Source organism: Myotis daubentonii, chromosome 10, assembly GCF_963259705.1.
Source record: "Myotis daubentonii chromosome 10, mMyoDau2.1, whole genome shotgun sequence".
NCBI lineage: Eukaryota > Metazoa > Chordata > Mammalia > Chiroptera > Vespertilionidae > Myotis > Myotis daubentonii.
This window is the reverse complement of record NC_081849.1, coordinates 29,882,469-29,902,848: the sequence shown is the minus strand read 5'-3', so window position 1 is coordinate 29,902,848 and position 20,380 is coordinate 29,882,469. Positions and strand designations below refer to the sequence as shown.

At 41.2% G+C, this 20,380-nt stretch overlaps 1 protein-coding gene across 2 annotated transcripts in view; it reads left to right on the top strand.

Moving 5' to 3' along the window:
* Nucleotides 1–20,380, top strand: part of DGKI (diacylglycerol kinase iota) — a 396,707-nt gene that overhangs the window by 360,474 nt on the left and 15,853 nt on the right. For both annotated transcript variants that reach the window (XM_059711894.1, XM_059711895.1), the window contains one exon: nt 17,869–17,906. In XM_059711894.1, coding sequence (XP_059567877.1) covers nt 17,869–17,906 — 38 coding nt within the window. The remainder of the gene's footprint in view (nt 1–17,868; nt 17,907–20,380) is intronic.

Genomic DNA, 20,380 nt, shown 5'->3' with positions numbered 1-20,380 from the left:
ATTTGTCTGTTTTCTATTGAACTGGAAACCCTAATATCTAATGAAAACATTTCCCTGCTGTGCTCCACTCCCAGGTCAGGCTTATTTTAAGGCAAGAACTGGGTAGCACTGATGACTGGCTGCCCTGAATCATGATATTAGCCTAAGCATCTCTTATCATGATAATCTAGTTGCAGAATACTAAACTGTGTTGTGACTTGTTCAGCTAGTTCCTGGAAGGTTAGTCCTGGATATGCTCCTTCAACCTGTATTAGTCGCCTAGAAGCATGTTTCCGTGTGTTTCTGTTTGCCCAGGCTGTGTGCCACGGCTCCTGAGGCCTGTGCGGTCCTGGATGGAGCTGTGAAAATATTCTGCAGTCCAGCTCTTGCCGAATTAGCAAGTCAAACAAACGCTTCCTTTTTTTCCAGCCTTCTATGCCAGTCCTCATTTTCTGGGTCATTTTGGTTGTGCAGAACTTTAGGATGTGACTTTCTTGGCTTCATACAACATTCGTTCCCCCATCAACATGACCCCACAGAACACTTAGAAGCGGTTACTACTCTAGCACTTCCCTTCCCCAGACTGCAACCTGGTGGGCTGCGCCTCCCCTCCTCAGAGCCAGAAGAGTATGCAGCATGGAGAGAGCCATAGAACTACCTCCTTCCAGGCTGACTTGGCCAGCTATGTGGCCTTGAGCAAGTGACTTAACCTCAACTGAGCCTCAGTTTTTTCATCCTTAAAATGGGGGTGATGCCAATAACAGTACATATCTAGCAGATTTTCTATGAGGATTGTATTAGATCCCACAGGTAAAACTATGCCCGCACTTCCTTTGTTTGCAAATGTGGACAAATGGAAGGGAACGAGCAGAACAGTAAAAGTGCCAGAGAGAGCAAGAAAATCCCTCCATGCCAAATACCCAAAATGGGAATATGTTTTTCTATAAATCGACCTTACATATCCTGACTTAGGAAATTATTCAAATCTATTATTTTCTAAATTTTCTGGAACGAAACAATCCCTTCAGGTTACGACCCAAGTGGGCCAGGAGTGACTTCTGTCATTCTGGGCAAATGGCTGCCTGAGCCAGGATGGTGGGGTCAGGCAGAGATCAGAGCCTTGGTCTTGGCGTGAGATGAACCAGCCGCTGGCAGCTCCCTCCTTCACGGGCTGGGTTGTCGGGCAGGCCACTTCTCAGGCTGGGCTGGCTGCCTTCTAAGGCCTCTGAGTCAGGAAAAAAGACCGGGTGATGACACACACAAGGAGAACCCCAAAATGCCATCTTCAGTTTTTGAAAGGTATTTTGGAGACACCTATGCCATGCTCTGCCTGGAGCAAGTGCGTGGATTCCTGCAGATGAGTGTCCGTGTGCTTTTTCTGCTGGTGATGACGGGCAGCGCCACTATTTCCACCTCTCACCACGGGCCCACTCTCTGAAAAGAAAGGGAATCGGCCTGGCAGGTGCGTCGATGCTGCAGGCCGCTCTCACCCTGGGGCTTTCTTCAGCAAGTAACAAGCACGTAACTGTTTGATTATGCAGCGTCCACCTTTTCTCCTGACATGGCGAAGCCCCGTGGTTTCTTGAAAAGGGGATTTGTAATCAGCCAGAACCCATTCAATTTTGCTTAGTCTGGTGACATTTCCATACTCCCTTTCACCCTGGTCAGTGAAGGTAATTATGTCAGCCACTGCAAAAACAACTGAGAGTGGTGTTTTACAAGAAAGCAAAAAGGTCATTTGAGCCATACTGTTTCAGCGGCTGCTGGCTGTTTCTCTGACCACGCCTCTGTCTGCTCCTCATCTCTACCCTGATTAACCCTGTGGGCTTCTTCTCATTCTCAGAAAGTGTGCCCCCACCACCACCACCACCCCACAAAGCCATTCTTCTTTGAGCATCTGATTTCCCAGTGATCTTTCCTTTCTTTAAGCTTTTATCTTTGAGGAAGAGGGGGATAGTCTTGGCTACGGTTATATTCTGAAAATGGAGTTGCTGGTTGCTGATTGAGATTTTCATTAACATTAAAAATAAAAAGTCACCCTGGGTGGGTGGCTCCGTTAATTGGAGCATCATCCTATACACCAAAAGGTTGCAGGTTTGATTCCCAGACAGGGAACATACCTAGGTTGTGGGTTTGACCCCCCAGTCAGGGTGGGTACTGGAGGTAACTGATCACTATTTCTCTCTCAAATCAATGTTTCTCTCTCTCTCTCTCTCTCTCTCTCTCTCTCTCTCTCTCTCTCCCTCTCCCTCTCCCTCTCCCTCTTCCTTCCTCTCTCTAAAATTAATAAACATATCCTTGGATGAGGATAAAAAATAAAAAGTGTATTTGGCTTCACATCTCTCTCTGAGTCTTGGAAGGTGGTCTACCAGCACCCCCTATTTTCTGACTCACTTATCCTACCCCATTTCAGACACATCCTATCCCTCTTTATCACGTGAAACTGCTTATCACTTCTTCCTCCATGCCTCTCCGCTGGCTGGTCCCATCTTTTCTGTCAATGCTCATCTTCCCCTTATGAAAAATATCTTGCAACTTCCCTAGGGAATCTCTCAATCCATTTCCCTATTTCTTAGGCAACCAGGGGCTACATTTGGATGTGTAAATACTCATGTCTGACTTTATAGAGACTCCTACTTTTCTTGCTTAAGTGTATATGCATCACCCTTTGGCCGGGTAGCTCAGTTGGTTAGAGCATCAGCCCGATATGCTAAGGATGTGCGTTTGATCCCCGGTCAGGGCATGTACAAGAATCAACCAATGAATGCATACATAAGTGGAACAACAAATCAATGTCTCTCTCTCTCTCTCTTTCTCTAAAATAAATTTTAAAAAAGAGTATATGCATTACTACAGAGAATGAAGATTTTATCTTCATTTTATTTCTCTTCACAGCAACTGGACAGTAAAATCTGCTCTGTAATAAATATCATTAAGGTTTTATTCATATACTGAAGCCTATTTGGATCTTTTGAGCAAGCTTCTGAACTAACCATTTACTTTCTGATTCTTGCTTCTAAGGTGTTATTGCTTAGTCAATTTAGCATAGCATTGAAGCGAAAGACTTTTCATGTCAATAAAATAAAATGCTTACTTTTTCTACATTTCAGTTAATATCTGTCGTATGCTGATATTATAGGGAAGATTCAAAATTAGTGTCCTATTATAACTGAATTGCAAACACAAATTATCCCATCTATATTTACACTTGTGAGTGAAAGCTGGCTCTACAGTTTTATCTTTATTTTAAATTGTACACTTTTTGCTAGATGGGCATTTTGCTGGTGTATGTCTCTGAAAGTGACCTTTGCTCTATTAACTCCTCCTTGGCTTTACTTTTGTTCCAATTTAGTTTTTGGCTAAATCTGTTCCTCTTGTGAAAAAGGCCCTCAGGTTACTGAGTGGTCAAAGTGCTGCTGGGTGATGATAAGGTGCTTCATGTGCACCTGGAGCCGGATGACCCATACAACGATCATCTCTTAAGCTCCAGAACACATTTATTTGTACTTGGATCCCGGCCTTAAACACCATTTCCCATGCAGTCTTGATGTTTGGTTAAAACCAATCACCATCCATCACTTTCAGGCCGCATCAGTTCTGTGCACAGCTATCACTGAGGGACACATGAGCACACTTTTCCAACCTAAGTTCCTTTTAGAGGTCCTGAAGGACACTGTTAAATACATCAAATGAGTGCCAGGGACCTATCACAGGAAGGATGTGGCCTGACCTTGAGGGAAGGGATACAGCCAGATGCCCTGATGCTATCTCTAAGATCCGCCAGGAAAGTCATGAGGTGCTAAGGCCCTGACTTGGTACCTTCCGCTCATCTATGAGGCTCACAAGGGCCTTATTTATTGGTTCTTCTACTTCTCTTACCCTCTCAGGATTAGAGCCTTATCATCCAAAGGCTAGGAAAAAAGAAAGAAACAAAGTCCGTTGATCTCAATGACATTTTCTCAACAACCTGGGGACAAAGGACCTTGAGAGAATTCTTGAATTTTGTTTTAAAATCTCTTACATTGCTGAAGTAGTTTTCAATGTACTAAGCATTTTAATAGGTATTACTTGATTCAAAGGTTAAGAAGGACAGAGTATTATGTGTACTATAATTGTTTTGGGTTCATGAATTTTAGTAAGGTGTAGTCAGATTTAAAAACTTTTACAAATGTGAAAAATCCTCCCTGAGGGTGGAAGCTTAATATTTATTGAACAAAAATAGTTGAAGGAATTCTGTAATATTGATGCTAAAAATAAATTTATATTTTTTGAGTTTTAAGGGAATAGTTGGATATTACTTTTGAAGGTAGTACTATGTAAAAAAAATGTTGACCTACTATATCCAAAGTTGATAATACAGCATTGCTACAAAAAACATTCATTTTGAGTTGTATAGATAGTTTTTAAAATTTTTTTAAGTTGGCCCTAGTTGGTTTGGCTATGTGGATAAAATGTTGGCCTGGGGACCTAAGGGTCTGGGCTCTATTCCCATCAGGAACATGTACCTCACCTAGCCTGGGCCCTGGTCAGGGCTCGTGCAGGAGGCAACCAATTGGTGTATTTTTATCACATTGATATTTCTGTCATTCCCTCTCTCTTCCACTCTCTCTAAAATCAATGGAAAAATATCCTGGGGTGAGGATTAAAAAAAATTTTTTTTTAAATTGATGTGAGAGAGAGAGAGATTTATTTGTTATTCTACTTTATTTATGCATTCATTGATTGATTATTTTATGTGCCCTGACCCGGGATCGAGCCCAAAACTGGGGTGTAAAAAGACGATGCTCTAACCAACTGAGCTACCCTGGCCAGAGCAGTTGTATAGATTCTTTTTTTGTTTAAATTAAATCTTTATTGTTCAGATTATTACAGTTGTTCCTCTTCCCCCCCCATAGCTCCCCTCCACCCGGTTCCCACCCCACCCTCTGCCCTTACCCCCTCCACTGTCCTCATCCATTGGTGTACGATTTTTGTCCAGTCTCTTCCCGCACCTCCCACACCCCTTCCCCCCTGAGAATTGTAAGTCCACTCCCTTTCTATGCCCCTGATTCTATTATATTCACCAGTTTATTCTGTTCATCAAATTATTTATTCACTTGATTTTTAGATTCACTTGTTGATAGATATGTATTTGTTGTTCATAATTTTTATCTTTACCTTTTTATTCTTCTTCCTCTTCTTAAAGGATACCTTTCAGCATTTCATATAATACTGGTTTGGTGGTGATGAACTCCTTTAGCTTTTTCTTATCTGTGAAGTTCTTTACCTGACCTTCAATTCTGAATGATAGTTTTGCTGGATAAAGTAATCTTGGTTGTAGGTTCTTGCTATTCCTCACTTTGAATATTTCTTGCCACTCCCTTCTGGCCTGCATAGTTTCTGTTGAGAAATCAGCTGACAGCTGTATGGGTATTCCCTTGTAGGTAACTGATTGTCTTTCTCTTGCTGCTTTTCAGATTCTCTCTTTGTCTTTTGCTCTTGGCATTTTAATTATGATGTGTCTTGGTGTGGTCCTCTTTGGATTCCTTTTGTTTGGGGTTCTCTGTGCTTCCTGGACTTGTAAGTCTATTTCTTTCACCAGGTAGGGGAAGTTTTCTGTCATTATTTCTTCAAATAGGTTTTCAATATCTTGCTCTCTCTCGTTTCTTCTGGTACACCCATAATTCAGATGTTGGTACACTTGAAGTTGTCCCAGAAGCTCCTTACACTATCTTCATATTTTTGGATTCTTTTTTCTTTTTGTTTTTCCGGTTGGGTGTTTTTTGCTTCTTCATATTTCAAATCTTTGACTTGATTCTTGGGATCCTCTAGTCTGCTGTTGGATCTCTGTATAATATTCTTTATTTCAGTCAGTGTATGCTTAATTTCTAGTTGGTCCTTTTTCATATCTTCAAGGGTCTCACTAGATTTTTCGAGGGTCTCACTAAATTTATTGGCGGTTTCTAGAAAATTCTTGAAAAACCTTATAACCGTGGTTTCAAACTCTATATCCAGTAGTTTGCTTTCCTCCATTTCTATCATTTGTGACCTGTTTCTTTGTCTCTTCATTTTGGCTGCTTTCCTGTGTTGGTAGAGTGGCTTTCTGTGCTAGGTGTCCTATAGGGCCCAGTGGCTCAGGCTCCCCAATTACCTGAGGTGGACACTCTTGGTGCACCCCTTTGTGGGCTTTGTGCACAGTCTTGTTTTAGTTAAGCCTTGATTGTTGTAGGTATCACTGGGAGGGATTGACCTCCAGGCCAATTGGCTGTGAGAATCAGCTGTGGTTATGGTGGGAGAACTTCTGTGCTGGAGACACCCTTATGGGGCAAGACTTGCTTCAGTGGGGCTTTGGTGCTCACTGAGTCTGCCCCCTGAGTGTCTCCCTTATGGATCTGAGGAGTTGTAATCTGGATGGTCCTACTCTGACCACAGGGTATACTGGCTCTTGGATCTCTAAGGAGGTGCTAATTTAGCCTCTGCCTGAAGCTACCTAGCAGGAGCTACGGAGAGATCTGCAGATTCCTCTTCTTTGTTTGGGGTTTGGAGGTGCCCAGATGAGGCCCAGCTGTGAAGCAATGCAAGCTGCTGTGGGGCCTTGGGCTGTCTTTTGGATGTTCTGGGTCTCTCTGACCCAGCTGCAGTTTGTTAGGTAATTTTAGATTGCAAAGGGCCAGGTCATTCATATGCAAAAGCCTCTGCTGAAGCTTGGGTGGGGCGGGGTCTCAGGGAATCAACAGGGTGGAGCAAACAACTATGGCTGATCCTCAGCCCTACCCTAAGAGGCCCCTCGTCTCAGTGTCCCAGTAATCGTCGCAAGCACCTCTGAGAGAAAGCTGCCCTCGAGTTCCGACTGATGCCAGACAGTCCAGTTTCTCCCCATATGAGTCTGGGTCCCCAGAGACTCGCCTGGAACTGGTGTTCAGAGCCATCGGGAGCTTGAGACTCCTTCCCAATTGAAAAAGACAACCGTGTCCTCAGTTGCCAGCCCTTTCCACGTGTGCCTCCGTACCTCTGCACTTTACTTCCACACCTCCTCTGAGTCTCACTGTGCTTTTCTCTTTCCTTCTAGTTGTAGAATTTCCACTCAGCCAGCCTTCCTGTGGTTCTGGATGATGTCCATTTTGTCTTTTAGTTGTATTTTTGAAGTGGTTGTGCAAGGCAGCAATTTCAGGTGTTAACCTATGCCGCCATCTTGCTTTCTCCTCAATTGTATAGATTCTTAAGAAGATATATTCCCCAACCTTTCTGGTCCCCCTCTGACTGTTGGCACAAATTTTACACAACTGGATGAAAGTAACATACTGTGACAGCAGAAGAATGTGAATCCAATTGGCCTCTGAACCTGTGAACCTGTCTTCACTCACCTAATGCTCAAAGAAAAGAAAAAAATTAACCCATAAAATTGTTGTAACACTGATCCAAGCTTGCTACTAGTGTTCTAGGAAGTAACATGCATTATTGCTTAGTATAGGACTCTGGTTTGATGAGTAATATAAGCAGTTCTGGTCTGTTGAGATATTTGCAATGGTGTTTCAGTGCATCTGATAAGCACCATTAGATACCAAAAAGATTTTATTTTATTTTTTAAAAAATATATTTTATTGATTTTTTACAGAGAGGAAGAGAGAGGGATAGAGAGTTAGAAACATCGATGAGAGAGAAACATCGATCAGCTGCTCCTGCACACTCCCTGCTAGGGATGTGCCCGCAACCCAGGTACATGCCCTTGACCGGAATCGAACCTGGGACCCTTCAGTCCACAGGCCAGCACTCTATCCACTGAGCCAAACTGATTAGGGCAAGATACCAAAAAGATTTTAAAACATTTCCAACCCCCATATTGATGACTAGGTTCAGCAAGGGCCAGGCAAGTGGGTCTCTTTTACCTCCTGGAACATCTTCCTTGATCCAGGGTTCAAAGAATATTGAAATGACGGCTAGTTGAATCACCAGGCCACCAGTATCTACCAAGTATTTATTAAGTACTTCACATACTTCCTGTACTAAGACGTTTTCAGTGAAGGATGAAGTCTGGATAAAACAAAGAAAAAATAATCAATCAAATCCCGGTTCTTGTGCTTGTGGCTTAATTGCAGTGATGGGACTTGGGTATGTGAAACAACCAAAGAACAATTTCACAACAGCCATAAACAAATGGGATTTGGGGAGAGACATCTGGTCCCTGCACTGTTTCTAGCCAATTCCAGGGTGAATAAGGGAAGGGGAACGGACTGTTTCGGAAGGGAACTGTCCCGGGCCTCTGGCAGCAAGGTGGAGTTTTTCTGCCAGGAGGGAACACTGGACGGGAGCTGTTTGTTTTTTCTCCAAACAGGAAACCTCTTCCATGCTAATAGTAGCTTCAAAAGGATTGCTGCGGCAGATGGAAAGAACCCATATACATTCATGCATTCACTTAGCAGGGACTAATTGAAGTGGAGGATTAACTCTGTCATTAGACAGAAGCAAAACCTATTTATGTCTTGTCTCCCATCTATGGTTATACTTTAAGAGAGATTTGGCACAGGTGGTGTTTGAATATTAGACCACTGCCGCATTGAATGGCCTTTTAGTTGCCACTGATGGATTAATCCCAATGATGATAAGAGGGTAATAAGATCTGTCAGATGTGTGCTCTGCATCCTCCATATTTTGGCGATGGAGGGGAAGTTGGTAGGCTGAGTGTGAGGGATAAAGGACTAAAGTTCAGTAAGTGATTCTTCCCTCCTCTCCTGCCTCCTCCAGCCAAGCAGTCTCTTCTCTCACATCTGATTATTAAAAGGAGATTCTGGATTGAGCTCCCTTAGATAGAATTCCTAATTCAGTTCTACAAACAATTGTCCGTCTGCCTGGTCTTCTTCTTACCTTTCTTCTTCCTGCTGCAAAAAGCTGGTCCTTCAGGTGAGCAGTTCTCAGCCTCTTTTACTTTTCCTACTGAGATACTCAGGACATAAAACAGATGATATTGTATGCAAAATACACTCCTACAGTGGCACAGGTAGCAAAGGCCTTTTCCTGTTCGTGGCCTTTTCCCAATGCTCCCTGGAAGTCAGCGAATCCTCTGACTCAGTGGACATCACAATGCACAGGTGTGATGAGACAGATTGTATTTTCCCCAAACGGCCATCGCCTTATCATCCATCCCACAGTCTTCTTCAATATGACTTTGACACTCTTTCCATTAAGATATGGGGTCTACGTCCTCTCTCCTGAATGTGGGCAAAGTTGAGATGACAGCAGAAGTGATACCATGTGATTTCCAAGGCAACATGACTTCCATTAGGCTCTCCTTATGAAGGTTGCTTTTGAAACTCAGCCACCATTTCAGGAGGAAGCCCAAGCAGCCCGAGGAAGCCCACACAAGAGGAACCAAAGCTCCCAGCTGAAGCCAGCACTCAGCTACCGTTTTGAAAGTGGATCTCCCAGCTTTCAGTGGGACTGCCCCAGCTGATGCCAGGTGGAACAGAGACAAACTGTTTCTGCTGAATCCAGCCCAAATTGCACATTTTTGATCAAAATAAATCATTGTTGTTTTAAACATCTATGTTTGGGGATGGTTTGCTAACAGAGAACTGATACAAATGTGTTTGTTATTATAAGAATAATCTTGGAACTTTTCTATATTATAAAAAAACTCAGAATTTTAACCTATTATTATTAACAAATAACTTGACACATATCTTATTATCAACTTTCAAAACCTCCCCTAGGCCTCGATTAAAATGCAGAGGTCTTTAGAAATATTTAAATGCTCCTTTCTCTCACCTCATCTTAGACTTGTTTGATATGACTATGCAAAATAATATTAATTACAGTCATTTTCACAAACTGTTTCTCATCTATGCCTAATTAGCATAATCACAGTGTGTGTGTTAGATTACCTTTGCTGTGTTTGATGATTATCTTAAATTTCATTTTGGGAAGCTAAGCCTTCACACTTTGTTGCTCATGTACTGTGGGTGCTGGCTGCTCATAAAGCAGAGAAATAAGTCTGCTATGGAAAATCTATGCAGAATATGGACGTCACAGAAGTGGGTGCTTGGGCAGCTGTCAGCGCCAGCTTTCTGGTGGCTAAGCAGTAAGTAACTTTGAATAAAGGAAAAGTATGAAGACTCCAGGGATGTTGAGCTCGAGGAAAATGTAAACAACGTTTGCCCTGGTGTGCTCACTATTCAGTGTCTCCTTTGGCATCATAGAATCGCCACTGAAAGCCACAAATCGACTTCATTTTGTATGTGATGAATTCATGAAACTTTTATCTGGGGCCGTTTGTTTTCACTTTTGTCCATCCTGCTCCAAGTTAAACCAAGGAGAAATTGCGCGGTGGAAAGAACTGTGAGCCAGAGGTTAGAAACAATAAAAGAAAAGGAAATATAAAAGAAACAAAAAATAAAATAAAATAACCAAAGTCCCTCTTTTCCTGAGCTGGATTCTAACTGTGTGACCTTGGAAATCTCAAGTCACTTCTCAAGGCCCAGTTTCCTCATTTATGAATGGAGAGGGTTAGCCTAAGGCTAAATACGGCTGCCGAATGTGGAATATGACAACTTCTGAAAGGGTCATTTTAGGCTGTCATTCTTGCTTCGCAGATAAGAATATTTAGGAGTAAAATATATGCGGAACTCGGCAAAGTTAGATATGTATTTACGATTCCCAATGAGTCGACTGATTTCGCTCCCCGAGTCTCCACAAGCCTCTCTTTGTTCAGTGGTTTTTGTTTTTACTTTTAATTTTTCCCCCCAGAATTAAAAAAAAAAAAAAAAGATTTCGGTGATTTCTGTCATTAGGAGAAGATAATTTGGCAATAAAATTATTTAAAAATTTGAAAGTAACTGAACCTGAAAGATTAAAATTTTTCAATAGACTATTTTATTGAAACTCTCTTTGATATATAATAATGTAGTTATTTCAGTTGATTTATTGAGAATTACAAGCAAATATGTGGCTTTGCCAAGTTCTGTGTATGTTTTGTTCTTCAATATTTTCATCTGCAAAGCAAGAATCACAGCTGTAAAGTATCCCTATGGAAGTTGTCCTACGCCAAATTCTAGAGCTGTAATTGGCCGTCGTCTAACCTCATCTCACAGATGCAAAATGGTGCTTTCTCAGTGTAATGGGGTTAAAAAATCAGCATTCCATGGTGTTCTACACAGAAGACTGTAATGGTCAGATTCTCTGTTCCTTGAGCTTATTTGCAAGGCAGAGGCTCAAAAGAACTCACTTGATCTCCATTTTCCTAATGAGAGGACTGAAGCTTGGTAACTAACCCAAGGTTATATCTAGTTAATGGCTTAAACCCAGTCAGTATAAGTCTAGATTCAATTACACTATATCCCTTCCTAGTTTGGATTTCTTGCCAAAATGTCAGTTTCCTGAGAGGATGGCGTGTGTTTTGTAGTTATATTTCCACATCCTTGACAGGGTTTGGCATGGCAGGAGCAGGCAGGCCAGCCAGTGGCCCCAGACACTGGTTTGTCCCTACACTGATTCCAGGGGAGAGGCCATTTTTCTCTTCCATGCATGGATGTCTGAGGATGTCTTGACTCTGGGGAATCCAGGTCTCAGGAACAGAGACTGAAAACAGATTCCTTCCTGGCCATCTTGACTTCTCAGTTCTAGTATTCTGCCTTGGGATGTTTAGTGGATAGCCATTTATTGGAAGGCATAGCACTGAAGGAAAAAGAAATCATTTCATGTGAACTAATGATTCAACTTCTAACATCTAAAAATGACACAGTTCTCAGTTCTCTACCCCCTTACATTTCTAACTACCTAAGTTTATGTGACGTTAATTGCCCAGGAATTTATTCATTTACTTATCAACCTTTTGTTCCGTTAATAATTTGACTTCTTTTGCTTCTTTGCACTTGGGGCATTGCTTCTTCAGTGTAAAGGAGTTTTAAGACAGGCAAGAAGACAAACTCAGAGCTCAAGAAATAATAAGGGGTAATACTATAATCAGAACAACTCAATTATTTGTTTTTGAGCTCGATCTTTCAGAAGGTTATTATCTGGAGTTGCGACTAATGGATTCAGGCTTTCTTTATGCAGAGGAAATTTTCAACAACAGTGTTCATGGGGAAGGACATTAATCAGGAGAGAGAAGTGGGCCTTGTGCTTAATAATGTTTGCATAATAGCTACCCTTGGGTGTATTGCTTGACTTAAAATAAATATTCATGCTTTCTATCTCCAGTGCAATTGGAAATTATTCGTGGTTATGATTATGTTATATGATCTACCTGCTCGTGTAGACTTTAAGCTGGGAGGCTGTTGGAAATGAAGACGTAAATCACAATGCTTGTGATGAGTCTGGGGTAGAAACTGAAGGGGGCTATAATGTGGGCAATCTGGAGAACAGGAGCTGAGAGCAGGTTTCTAGGAGGGGAGGAGCAGAGTCATACTGGCATGCTTAAGAACATTCATGTACTTTTAGCTCTTTAATAGCACCTCATCCCCTGAGATAAAGTCCAAGTGCCTTCTCCTTACATAAATGGTGCTCACTGGAGTGGTCCCTGTGACTGTAGCACATTGCCTGAGACCACTCTCCACCTCAGATGTGTTCACATGCAGCTCTTTGCAGGTTCCCTCAGACACCATGACTTGTAACTTCCAGGTCTTTGTTCATATCCTACCTTTATTTTGCAAGAATTTTCCAAACCTCCTTTGCTAATTACTTCTACTTATCATGGAAGAGTTGGCTTAAGCTTTACTTCATCTAAGAAACTCTTTTTGAACTCCAAAGTTAGCCAATAAATCCCTCCCCCACCCCCCGGCTTCCCCTTCCTTCTTCCCTTCCTTCCTTCCTTCCTTCCTTCCTTCCTTCCTTCCTTCCTTCCTTCCTTCCTTCCTTCCTCCTTCCTTCCTTCCTTCCTCCCTCCCTCCCTTCTTCCCTCCCTCCCCCCCTTTCCTTCCTCCCCCCTCCCTTTCTTCCATCCTTTCTTCCTTCCGTTCATTTTTTACTTAAATAGACTTGGTCCTGGGGAATTCCTTCATTGTCTTGATTTATTACTTACACCAAATTTTATTACACAAGTGCTTTAAGTTAATGAATTCATTTTTCTTTTCTCTCTCCTTTATTACTTTTTCCCTCTATTTCTCTCTTTTTTTTCTTTTAATTTCTGGGAAAGGTTTTAATATGATCTTGAAAACCATAGGCTGTATGCTGCTTTGAACAAGTGTGTGTGAGTTTCAGCTCTGCATTAACTGCCCCAATTCTTTCCTAATATGGGTAATCTGCTTCAGTGAAGAGAGCATCCTGTAGCATAAAAGTCCAAGCTGATTTGTTTTCTTATACTTGCATTCACTAATATTTTCTTCGGCCTCTCCCTCCCTGCCTCTGAGGTAGGCTTTACATCTTGGAGTTACACAGCGTCCCTTTGGCCCCTTCAGCTGTGCCTTCACCTGATGGGCACTGTATTAACAGAGCTATGTCTGCTTGACTCCACACACCAATTTTACCCTGTTGCTAGGTCCTTTCTGAAGTGTTTGCATGCCATTTTCATGTATAGTCTCAAAAGTCCTGAAAGCTACCCCTCTGGTAATATTACATATCTATTTATAAAGCTTTTTTGTTTGTTTGTTTGTTTTATCCCTACTACAGAGAGATGAGCAGGACAGCTGTTAAACTTATCTAGTATATTACAGATATTAGAATTAAGACTCCAATCCAGTGCCTTTTCCACAACACTATAAGCTTTATAACCTATAGAGACTATTTTCTTCTATTTTCTATACGCCTCTAGTAGACCTTGCATTGGGAGCTCACAGAGGGCACTAGATAGAGACCTGGACTGGACACAGGGACCTGCATGATGGTGATGACTGGACGACCACTAGCTCTGTGCCCCAAGAGCGTCACTTTACTCTGAACCCCAGTGTCCATCCATAATATGAAGAATGAGACACATTTTCTTAGGTTCTTTTGACCTAATATTTTATTAACTCCTTTTGTTTTTATCTCTCTCCTTTTCTCCTTTCTCTTTGCCATCTTTTCAGCCCGTCCAACAACTAACTGTTGTGCATTGAGATGTACACAGCATTGTGCATGTGCCTTAGGGAGATGGAATGAGTATGTTGCTTACAGCTTGTTTTTTTTTTGTTTTTGTTTTTTTGTTTTTATTGCTTAAAGTATTACAAAGGGTATTACATATGTATCCATTTTATCCCCCCGCCCTAGACAGTCCCCTAGCCTCCCCTATCACCCTGTGTCTTATGTCCATTGGTTATGCTTATATGCATGCATACAAGTCCTTTAGTTGATCTCTTACCCCCCTACCTCCTGCCCCCCAACCCTCCCCGGCCTTCCCGCTGCAGTTTGACAATCTGTTTGAGGCAGCTCTGCCTCTGTATCTATTATTGTTCAAAAGTTTATAATGGTCTCTATTGTCCATGAATGAGTGAGATCATGTGGTATTTTTCCTTTATTGACTGGCTTATTTCACTTAGCATAATGCTCTCCAGTTCCATCCATGACGTTGCAAATGGTAAGAGTTCCTTCCTTTTTACAGCAGCATAGTATTCCATCATGTAGATGTACCACAGTTTTCTAATCCATTCATCTACTGATGGGCACTTAGGCTGTTTCCAGATCTTAGCTATGGTGAATTGTGCTGCTATGAACATAGGGGTGCATATATCCTTTCTGATTGGTGTTTCTGGTTTCTTGGGATATATTCCTAGAAGTGGGATCACAGGGTCAAATGGGAGTTCCATTTTCAGTTTTTTAAGGAAACTCCATACTGTCTTCCATAGTGGCTGCACCAGTCTGCATTCCCACCAGCAGTGCACAAGTGTTCCTTTTTCTCCACATCCTCTCCAGCACTTGTCGTTTGTTGATTTGTTGATGATAGCCAGTCTGACAGGTGTGAGATGGTACCTCATTGCTGTTTTGATTTGCATCTCTCGGATGATTAGTGACTTTTAGCATGTTTTCATATGTCTCTTGGCTTTCTGAATGTCCTCTTTTGAAAGGTGTCTATTTAGGTCCTTTGCCCATTTTTTGATTGGATTGTTTATCTTCCTTTTGTTAAGTTGTATGAGTTCCCTATAAATTTTGGAGATTAGGCCCTTATCAGATATGTCATTGGCAAATATGTTTTCCCACACAGTGGGTTTTCTCGTTGTTTTGTTGATGGTTTCTTTTGCTGTGCAGAAGCTTTTTATTTTGATGTAGTCCCATTTGTTCATTTTTTCTTTAGTTTCAAGTGCCCTAGGAGCTGTATCAGTGAAGAAATTGCTTCGGCATATGTCTGAGATTTTCTTGCCTTTGGATTCTTCTAGAATTTTTATGGTATCCTGTCGTACATTTAAGTCCTTTATCCATTTTGAGTTTATTTTTGTGTATGGTGTAAGTTGGTGGTCTAGTTTCATTTTCTTGCATATATCTGTCCAATTTTCCCAACACCATTTATTGAAGAGACTATCTTGGCTCCATTGTATGTTCTTGCCTCCTTTGTCAAATATTAATTGAGCATATTGGTTCGGGCCGATTTCTGGGCTCTCTATTCTATTCCATTGATCTATATGCCTATTCTTGTGCCAGTACCAGGCAGTTTTGAGAACAGTGGCTTTGTAATACAACTTGATATCTGGTATTGAGATCCCACCTACTTTGTTCTTTTTCAGGATTGCTGCAGCTATTCGGGGTCTTCTTTTATTCCAGATGAATTTTTGGAAAGTTCGTTCTAGATCTCTGAAGTATGCTGTTGGTATTTTAATGGGAAGTGCGTTGAATTTATAGATTGCTTTGGGTAGTATGGACATTTTAATGATGTTGATTCTACCAATCCATGAACACGGTATGTTCTTCCATCTGTTTATGTCTTCCTCTATGTCTTTTTTCAACGTCCTGTAGTTTTCTGAGTAGAGGTCTTTTACCTCTTTAGTTAAGTTTATTCCTAGGTAGCTTAATTTTTTTGGTGCAATGGTAAACGGGATTGTTTTTATAATCTCTCTTTCTGAAAGTTCACTATTGGTGTATAGAAATGCCTCAGATTTCTTGGGGTTAATTTTGTATCCTGCTACATTGCCAAATTCATGTATTAAGTCTAGTAGCTTTTTGATGGAATCTCTAGGGTTTTGTATGTATAATATCATGTCGTCTGCAAATAAGGACAGTTTTACTTCCTCTTTTCCAATTTGGATGCCTTTTATTTCTTCTTCTTGCCGAATTGCAATGGCTAACACTTCCAGTACTATGTTGAACAGGAGTGGTGAGAGGGGGCATCCCTGTTTTGTTCCTGTTCTTAGGGGAAATGGTGTTAGTTTTTGTCCGTTGAGTATGATGTTGGCTGTGGGCCTGTCATATATGGCTTTTATTATGTTGAGGTATGATCCTTCTACTCCCACCTTGCTGAGAGTTTTTATCAAAAATGGGTGTTGAATTTTGTCAAATGCTTTTTCTGCATCAATTGATATGACCATGTGGTTTTTTTCTTTCAATTTGTTTATGTGATGTATCACGTTTATTGATTTGCGGATATTGTACCATCCTTGCATCCCTGGGATAAATCCTACTTGGTCATGGTGTATGATCTTTCTGATGTACTGCTGGATCCGATTTGCTAAGATTTTGTTGAGGATTTTGGCATCTATGTTCATGAGGGATATTGGCCTGCTTACAGCTTGTTATGGAAACATTCTTCCCTCTCTTTCCTGTTCCCCCCTTTTCCTCTATTCTTTCTTCTTCCTTCTTCATCCATGTTCAAGCAGCCCTCACCATTTCCGTGGGTTTTCAAGGCGTCTGCTTTGACCAGAGGGAAGGCACTGGGTCATGGGCCAGTGAATGAGTTTAACATGCCTCTGGTCCTTTGCCTCTGGTCAATGCTCCGTGTGAAAGTTTGGAGGGCTTTGCTCAGGGACTGTCAAAGGCTCCGTGTACTTTGGTGCATGATACTGAATTGTTGGCTAACCCTATAATGGGAGATGACTCAAACAAGAACAATAAATTGACACTTTGAAAAATACATTATTTTCTTCTAAATTTTTGTGACATTAAAGCCTAAAATAATCTGTCTTTGGTTTAGTTTTGGGTATTTATATTTCGAAAGCCACCATTTCCAACCTATTGCATATAATCCCCCTAGAAACCATAATTGCCCTTAGACATAGGTGTATTCTGTTCCTCTTTTGTCAGTCATATTTTCTCACTCCTCTTCTACACCCCACATGGCATGCACATACTCTTCTCTTTTTCCTCCAGGGACAATTAATTTAGGTTACCCACGACTTTTAGAATTCTTTCTGTAAGAGTCACCATTGAATTAGATGCTTAGCACATGACTATTTTCTTCAAAACATAATTAAAATATATGTGGTTCCTCTTCACTCTTTCTAGTCCCCTTTATTTCCATAGCAGTGGGTATTTATTTATCATTACAAAACACACCAACAAATACTGGTGATTTTTTGAACCCCAAGAGGACAGAGTGGAAGGAAATGGAAAGAAGGAAACAAAAACCAATGATGATTAGGCATTAATGGATGAGTTAGAAATGTTTATATGATTTAGTTGATACCTTCAGGATTCCTATAAAATTTAGACTTGCTGTTTTACAGATGTGGAAACTGAGGTTCAGAGGGGTTAAATGGTTCACTCAGTGTTCCACAGCTTGTGTCAGAGTTAAGATCTGAACCCAATCTGTGTGACTCTAAATTTCATGTTCTCTCTGTTGTACCAGGGCCAGAGGGGACTCTGGTAGACTCTAGAATTATACAGGGGATGGGGCCCAGGTAGGGAAAGGCTGCAAAGAAGACCTTAGTCTATTCCAAGATTCAACCTTTGGCATGATTCTCTTTCCCTGGTCCCTGCCTCCACTGTAGACTATGTATGCAAAATATGGATCCAGACCTTTTTAGTATTTTAAGGAGAGGGTCTTCTACTAATGAGACATCTCTCTTTTGTCTTTCACAGCAATTTTGCAGGCAGTAATAACTGGTGATCTTATGAAGGTAAGACATCTTCCTACCAAATTTTTTGCTGATTTTTAAGAACTCTAAGTCAACATCATTTCACACCAAACTTTCATGAGCCCATATGTCATTTATCAGACCCCCTGCCTGTGCTGGCTTAGTAGAAAGAGGAAGGATGCTTTTTCTTTTTTTTTCTTTTCTTTTGAGAATTAAACAGAGAGGATTAGGGGAGTCCTCCCAGCATCTCCATGCTTTGTAACAGCAAAAGGTTTCTGTAAGATAACCATGCAATTTGCCTTCACTAGTAAAAATGGACTGCATGTCCCCAGGACACACTGCTCACAGTGCCCAGAATTCCTGTTCTCTGAAGCTGATATTGGAAGTTTAAAGATTTCTTTTTAGATAGGTCTTGAAATAAATGCAAGTGTAAGACTTATCTGGTCAACAACCAGAAATACATTCCTCAGGCCAGAGCCTATGTCTTCCAACATTATTACAGTTTTGTATTTTGGGAATCATGGTAAATCAAAACAGTTTAATTTGTTGTTTTGCTTTCTGGTGAATTTTAATTCAGAGGGAAGGAAGTGTCCACCACACCTCTAGAGTGAATGCCAATTCTGAAGTCAGACCGCCAGGGTTCAGGTCTCGGCCCTGCCATTTCCTATATGCATGATTTTGAACAACTATTTATCTTTGTACCTCACTTTCATCATCTCTAAAATGGAATCATAGTATTGCCTCTCTCTTCACTTTGTGAGGATCAAATGTAATAAAACAAGTACAGCTCTTGACTGTTCCTATTACATAGAAAGGACTCTAAAGTGTTGGCTATTTTATTAGCATAGTGTTAGTCTGTGTATTTTAAGAGCTAGACATAGTAGAAATGTAAATATTTGTTATAAAGTATAATACAGTTTATAGCTATTCTAAAAGCTATAGTTGGTCCCATATCCTTTTCAGGCCTTGGGACCTATGACTGCCCATCTATCCTTGTAAAGGCCACACTGCCATTGATCAGCTGTGTAATATGGGCAGCTCCCTAAGGGCCCAGGCTCTGCCTTCCTCACCAGCCTGTGGAGGATGGTGCCATTGCAGATCCAGAAACCAAAAGCCTTAAAGAAAGCTGAGAAGCACTGCCATTGAACACAGTTTCTTCTGAGGCACAACTGTCGAATAAACTGAGACCCTCTGTGCTCCATTTATTTTTTTAAAATAGGTTTTTATTGATTTTAGAGAAAGAGGCAGGGAGAAGGATAGAAATATCAATGAGAGAGAATGATTGGCTGCCTGTTGCACGCCCCCTACTGGGGATCAAGCCCACACCCAGAGCACGTGTCCTGACAGGGAATCAAACCTTGACCTCTTGGTTCATAGGTTGATGCTTCAACCACTGAGCTATAACAGCCTGGCCCTCTGCTCCATTTTTCACAGGTCACTAGCAGAAAACAGTTGGTGAGACAGTTTCAAGCATCTTGATAAACAGTCATCTTTCAACATGTAATCCTGGAAATGGTGCATTTGAAACCTTTTCATTTTATTTTGTACATGATTTTAGTCTAGGCAATGAATTTTCCAGGTCTGTGGGTATATTGCCACAATATTTTGTACTTAATAGAGAATTATTTGAGATATAGGAAATAACTATATTCAGTCAGTTGTCTTATTACATTCTCTATTCCAATTATTCCCAAAATGGCTAAGAAAGAATGCAAGAATACCTTGTTTACTGAGAGATGAAATACAGGGGAGTTAGGTGTGTGTGTTTTTTTACTCTTTTCTTTTTCTTTCTTACATTTTTTCTCTTTTTTTCTACTATTTTTCTTCTCCCATTTTTTCTTCTTCTCCATTTTCTTTCATTTTTCTATTCCAAGTAGAAAGCAAAATAAATATTAAATATTAAACTGGCTGAGAGAGAGAGAGAGAGAGAGAGAGAGAGAGAGAGAGAGAGAGAGAATGCACAAATCAGCAGAAAACAAAAGACCCCAGGAGCCATCCCAGTGGGAAAGCTGTCTTGAGCAGCTGGGCTGCATGAGATGCCCACGGACTAACTTACTGCTCAGTGTCTAAAAACACCACAGAAAGGCAGAATCAAGGCAGCTGATGGATTGGGTCTGTGCTACTCGGTTGAGCCGAATCCCTTGTGGACCTGTTCCAGGGAAGGGACTGTCACTGTGAGACAATGCAGTGAAACAGAACAGGATTCTCTTAGTTTTCTCTTAACAGGAAAACTATTAGCTACTTCTTCCTACTGCCCTGGTGTAGGGTGAAAGTTCCTGGTTTCCATTCAACTACTCTTTTTTGAATCTATTTCCTAGGAAGTCTTCCATCCCCCACTTCATGCTTTCCTGGTATAATTCTTTCCACATCTGTCTCTCCCATGGACTGTGAGGTCTTTGAGGCCAGTGGCTGTGTTGTTTTCATCTCCTTCCCTGGCATCTGACACATGGCAATGCTATGGCTGCATTTGAGTAGAAGCTTGAACTTTGAACCATAGGAGATGTTGAATTTTTTAT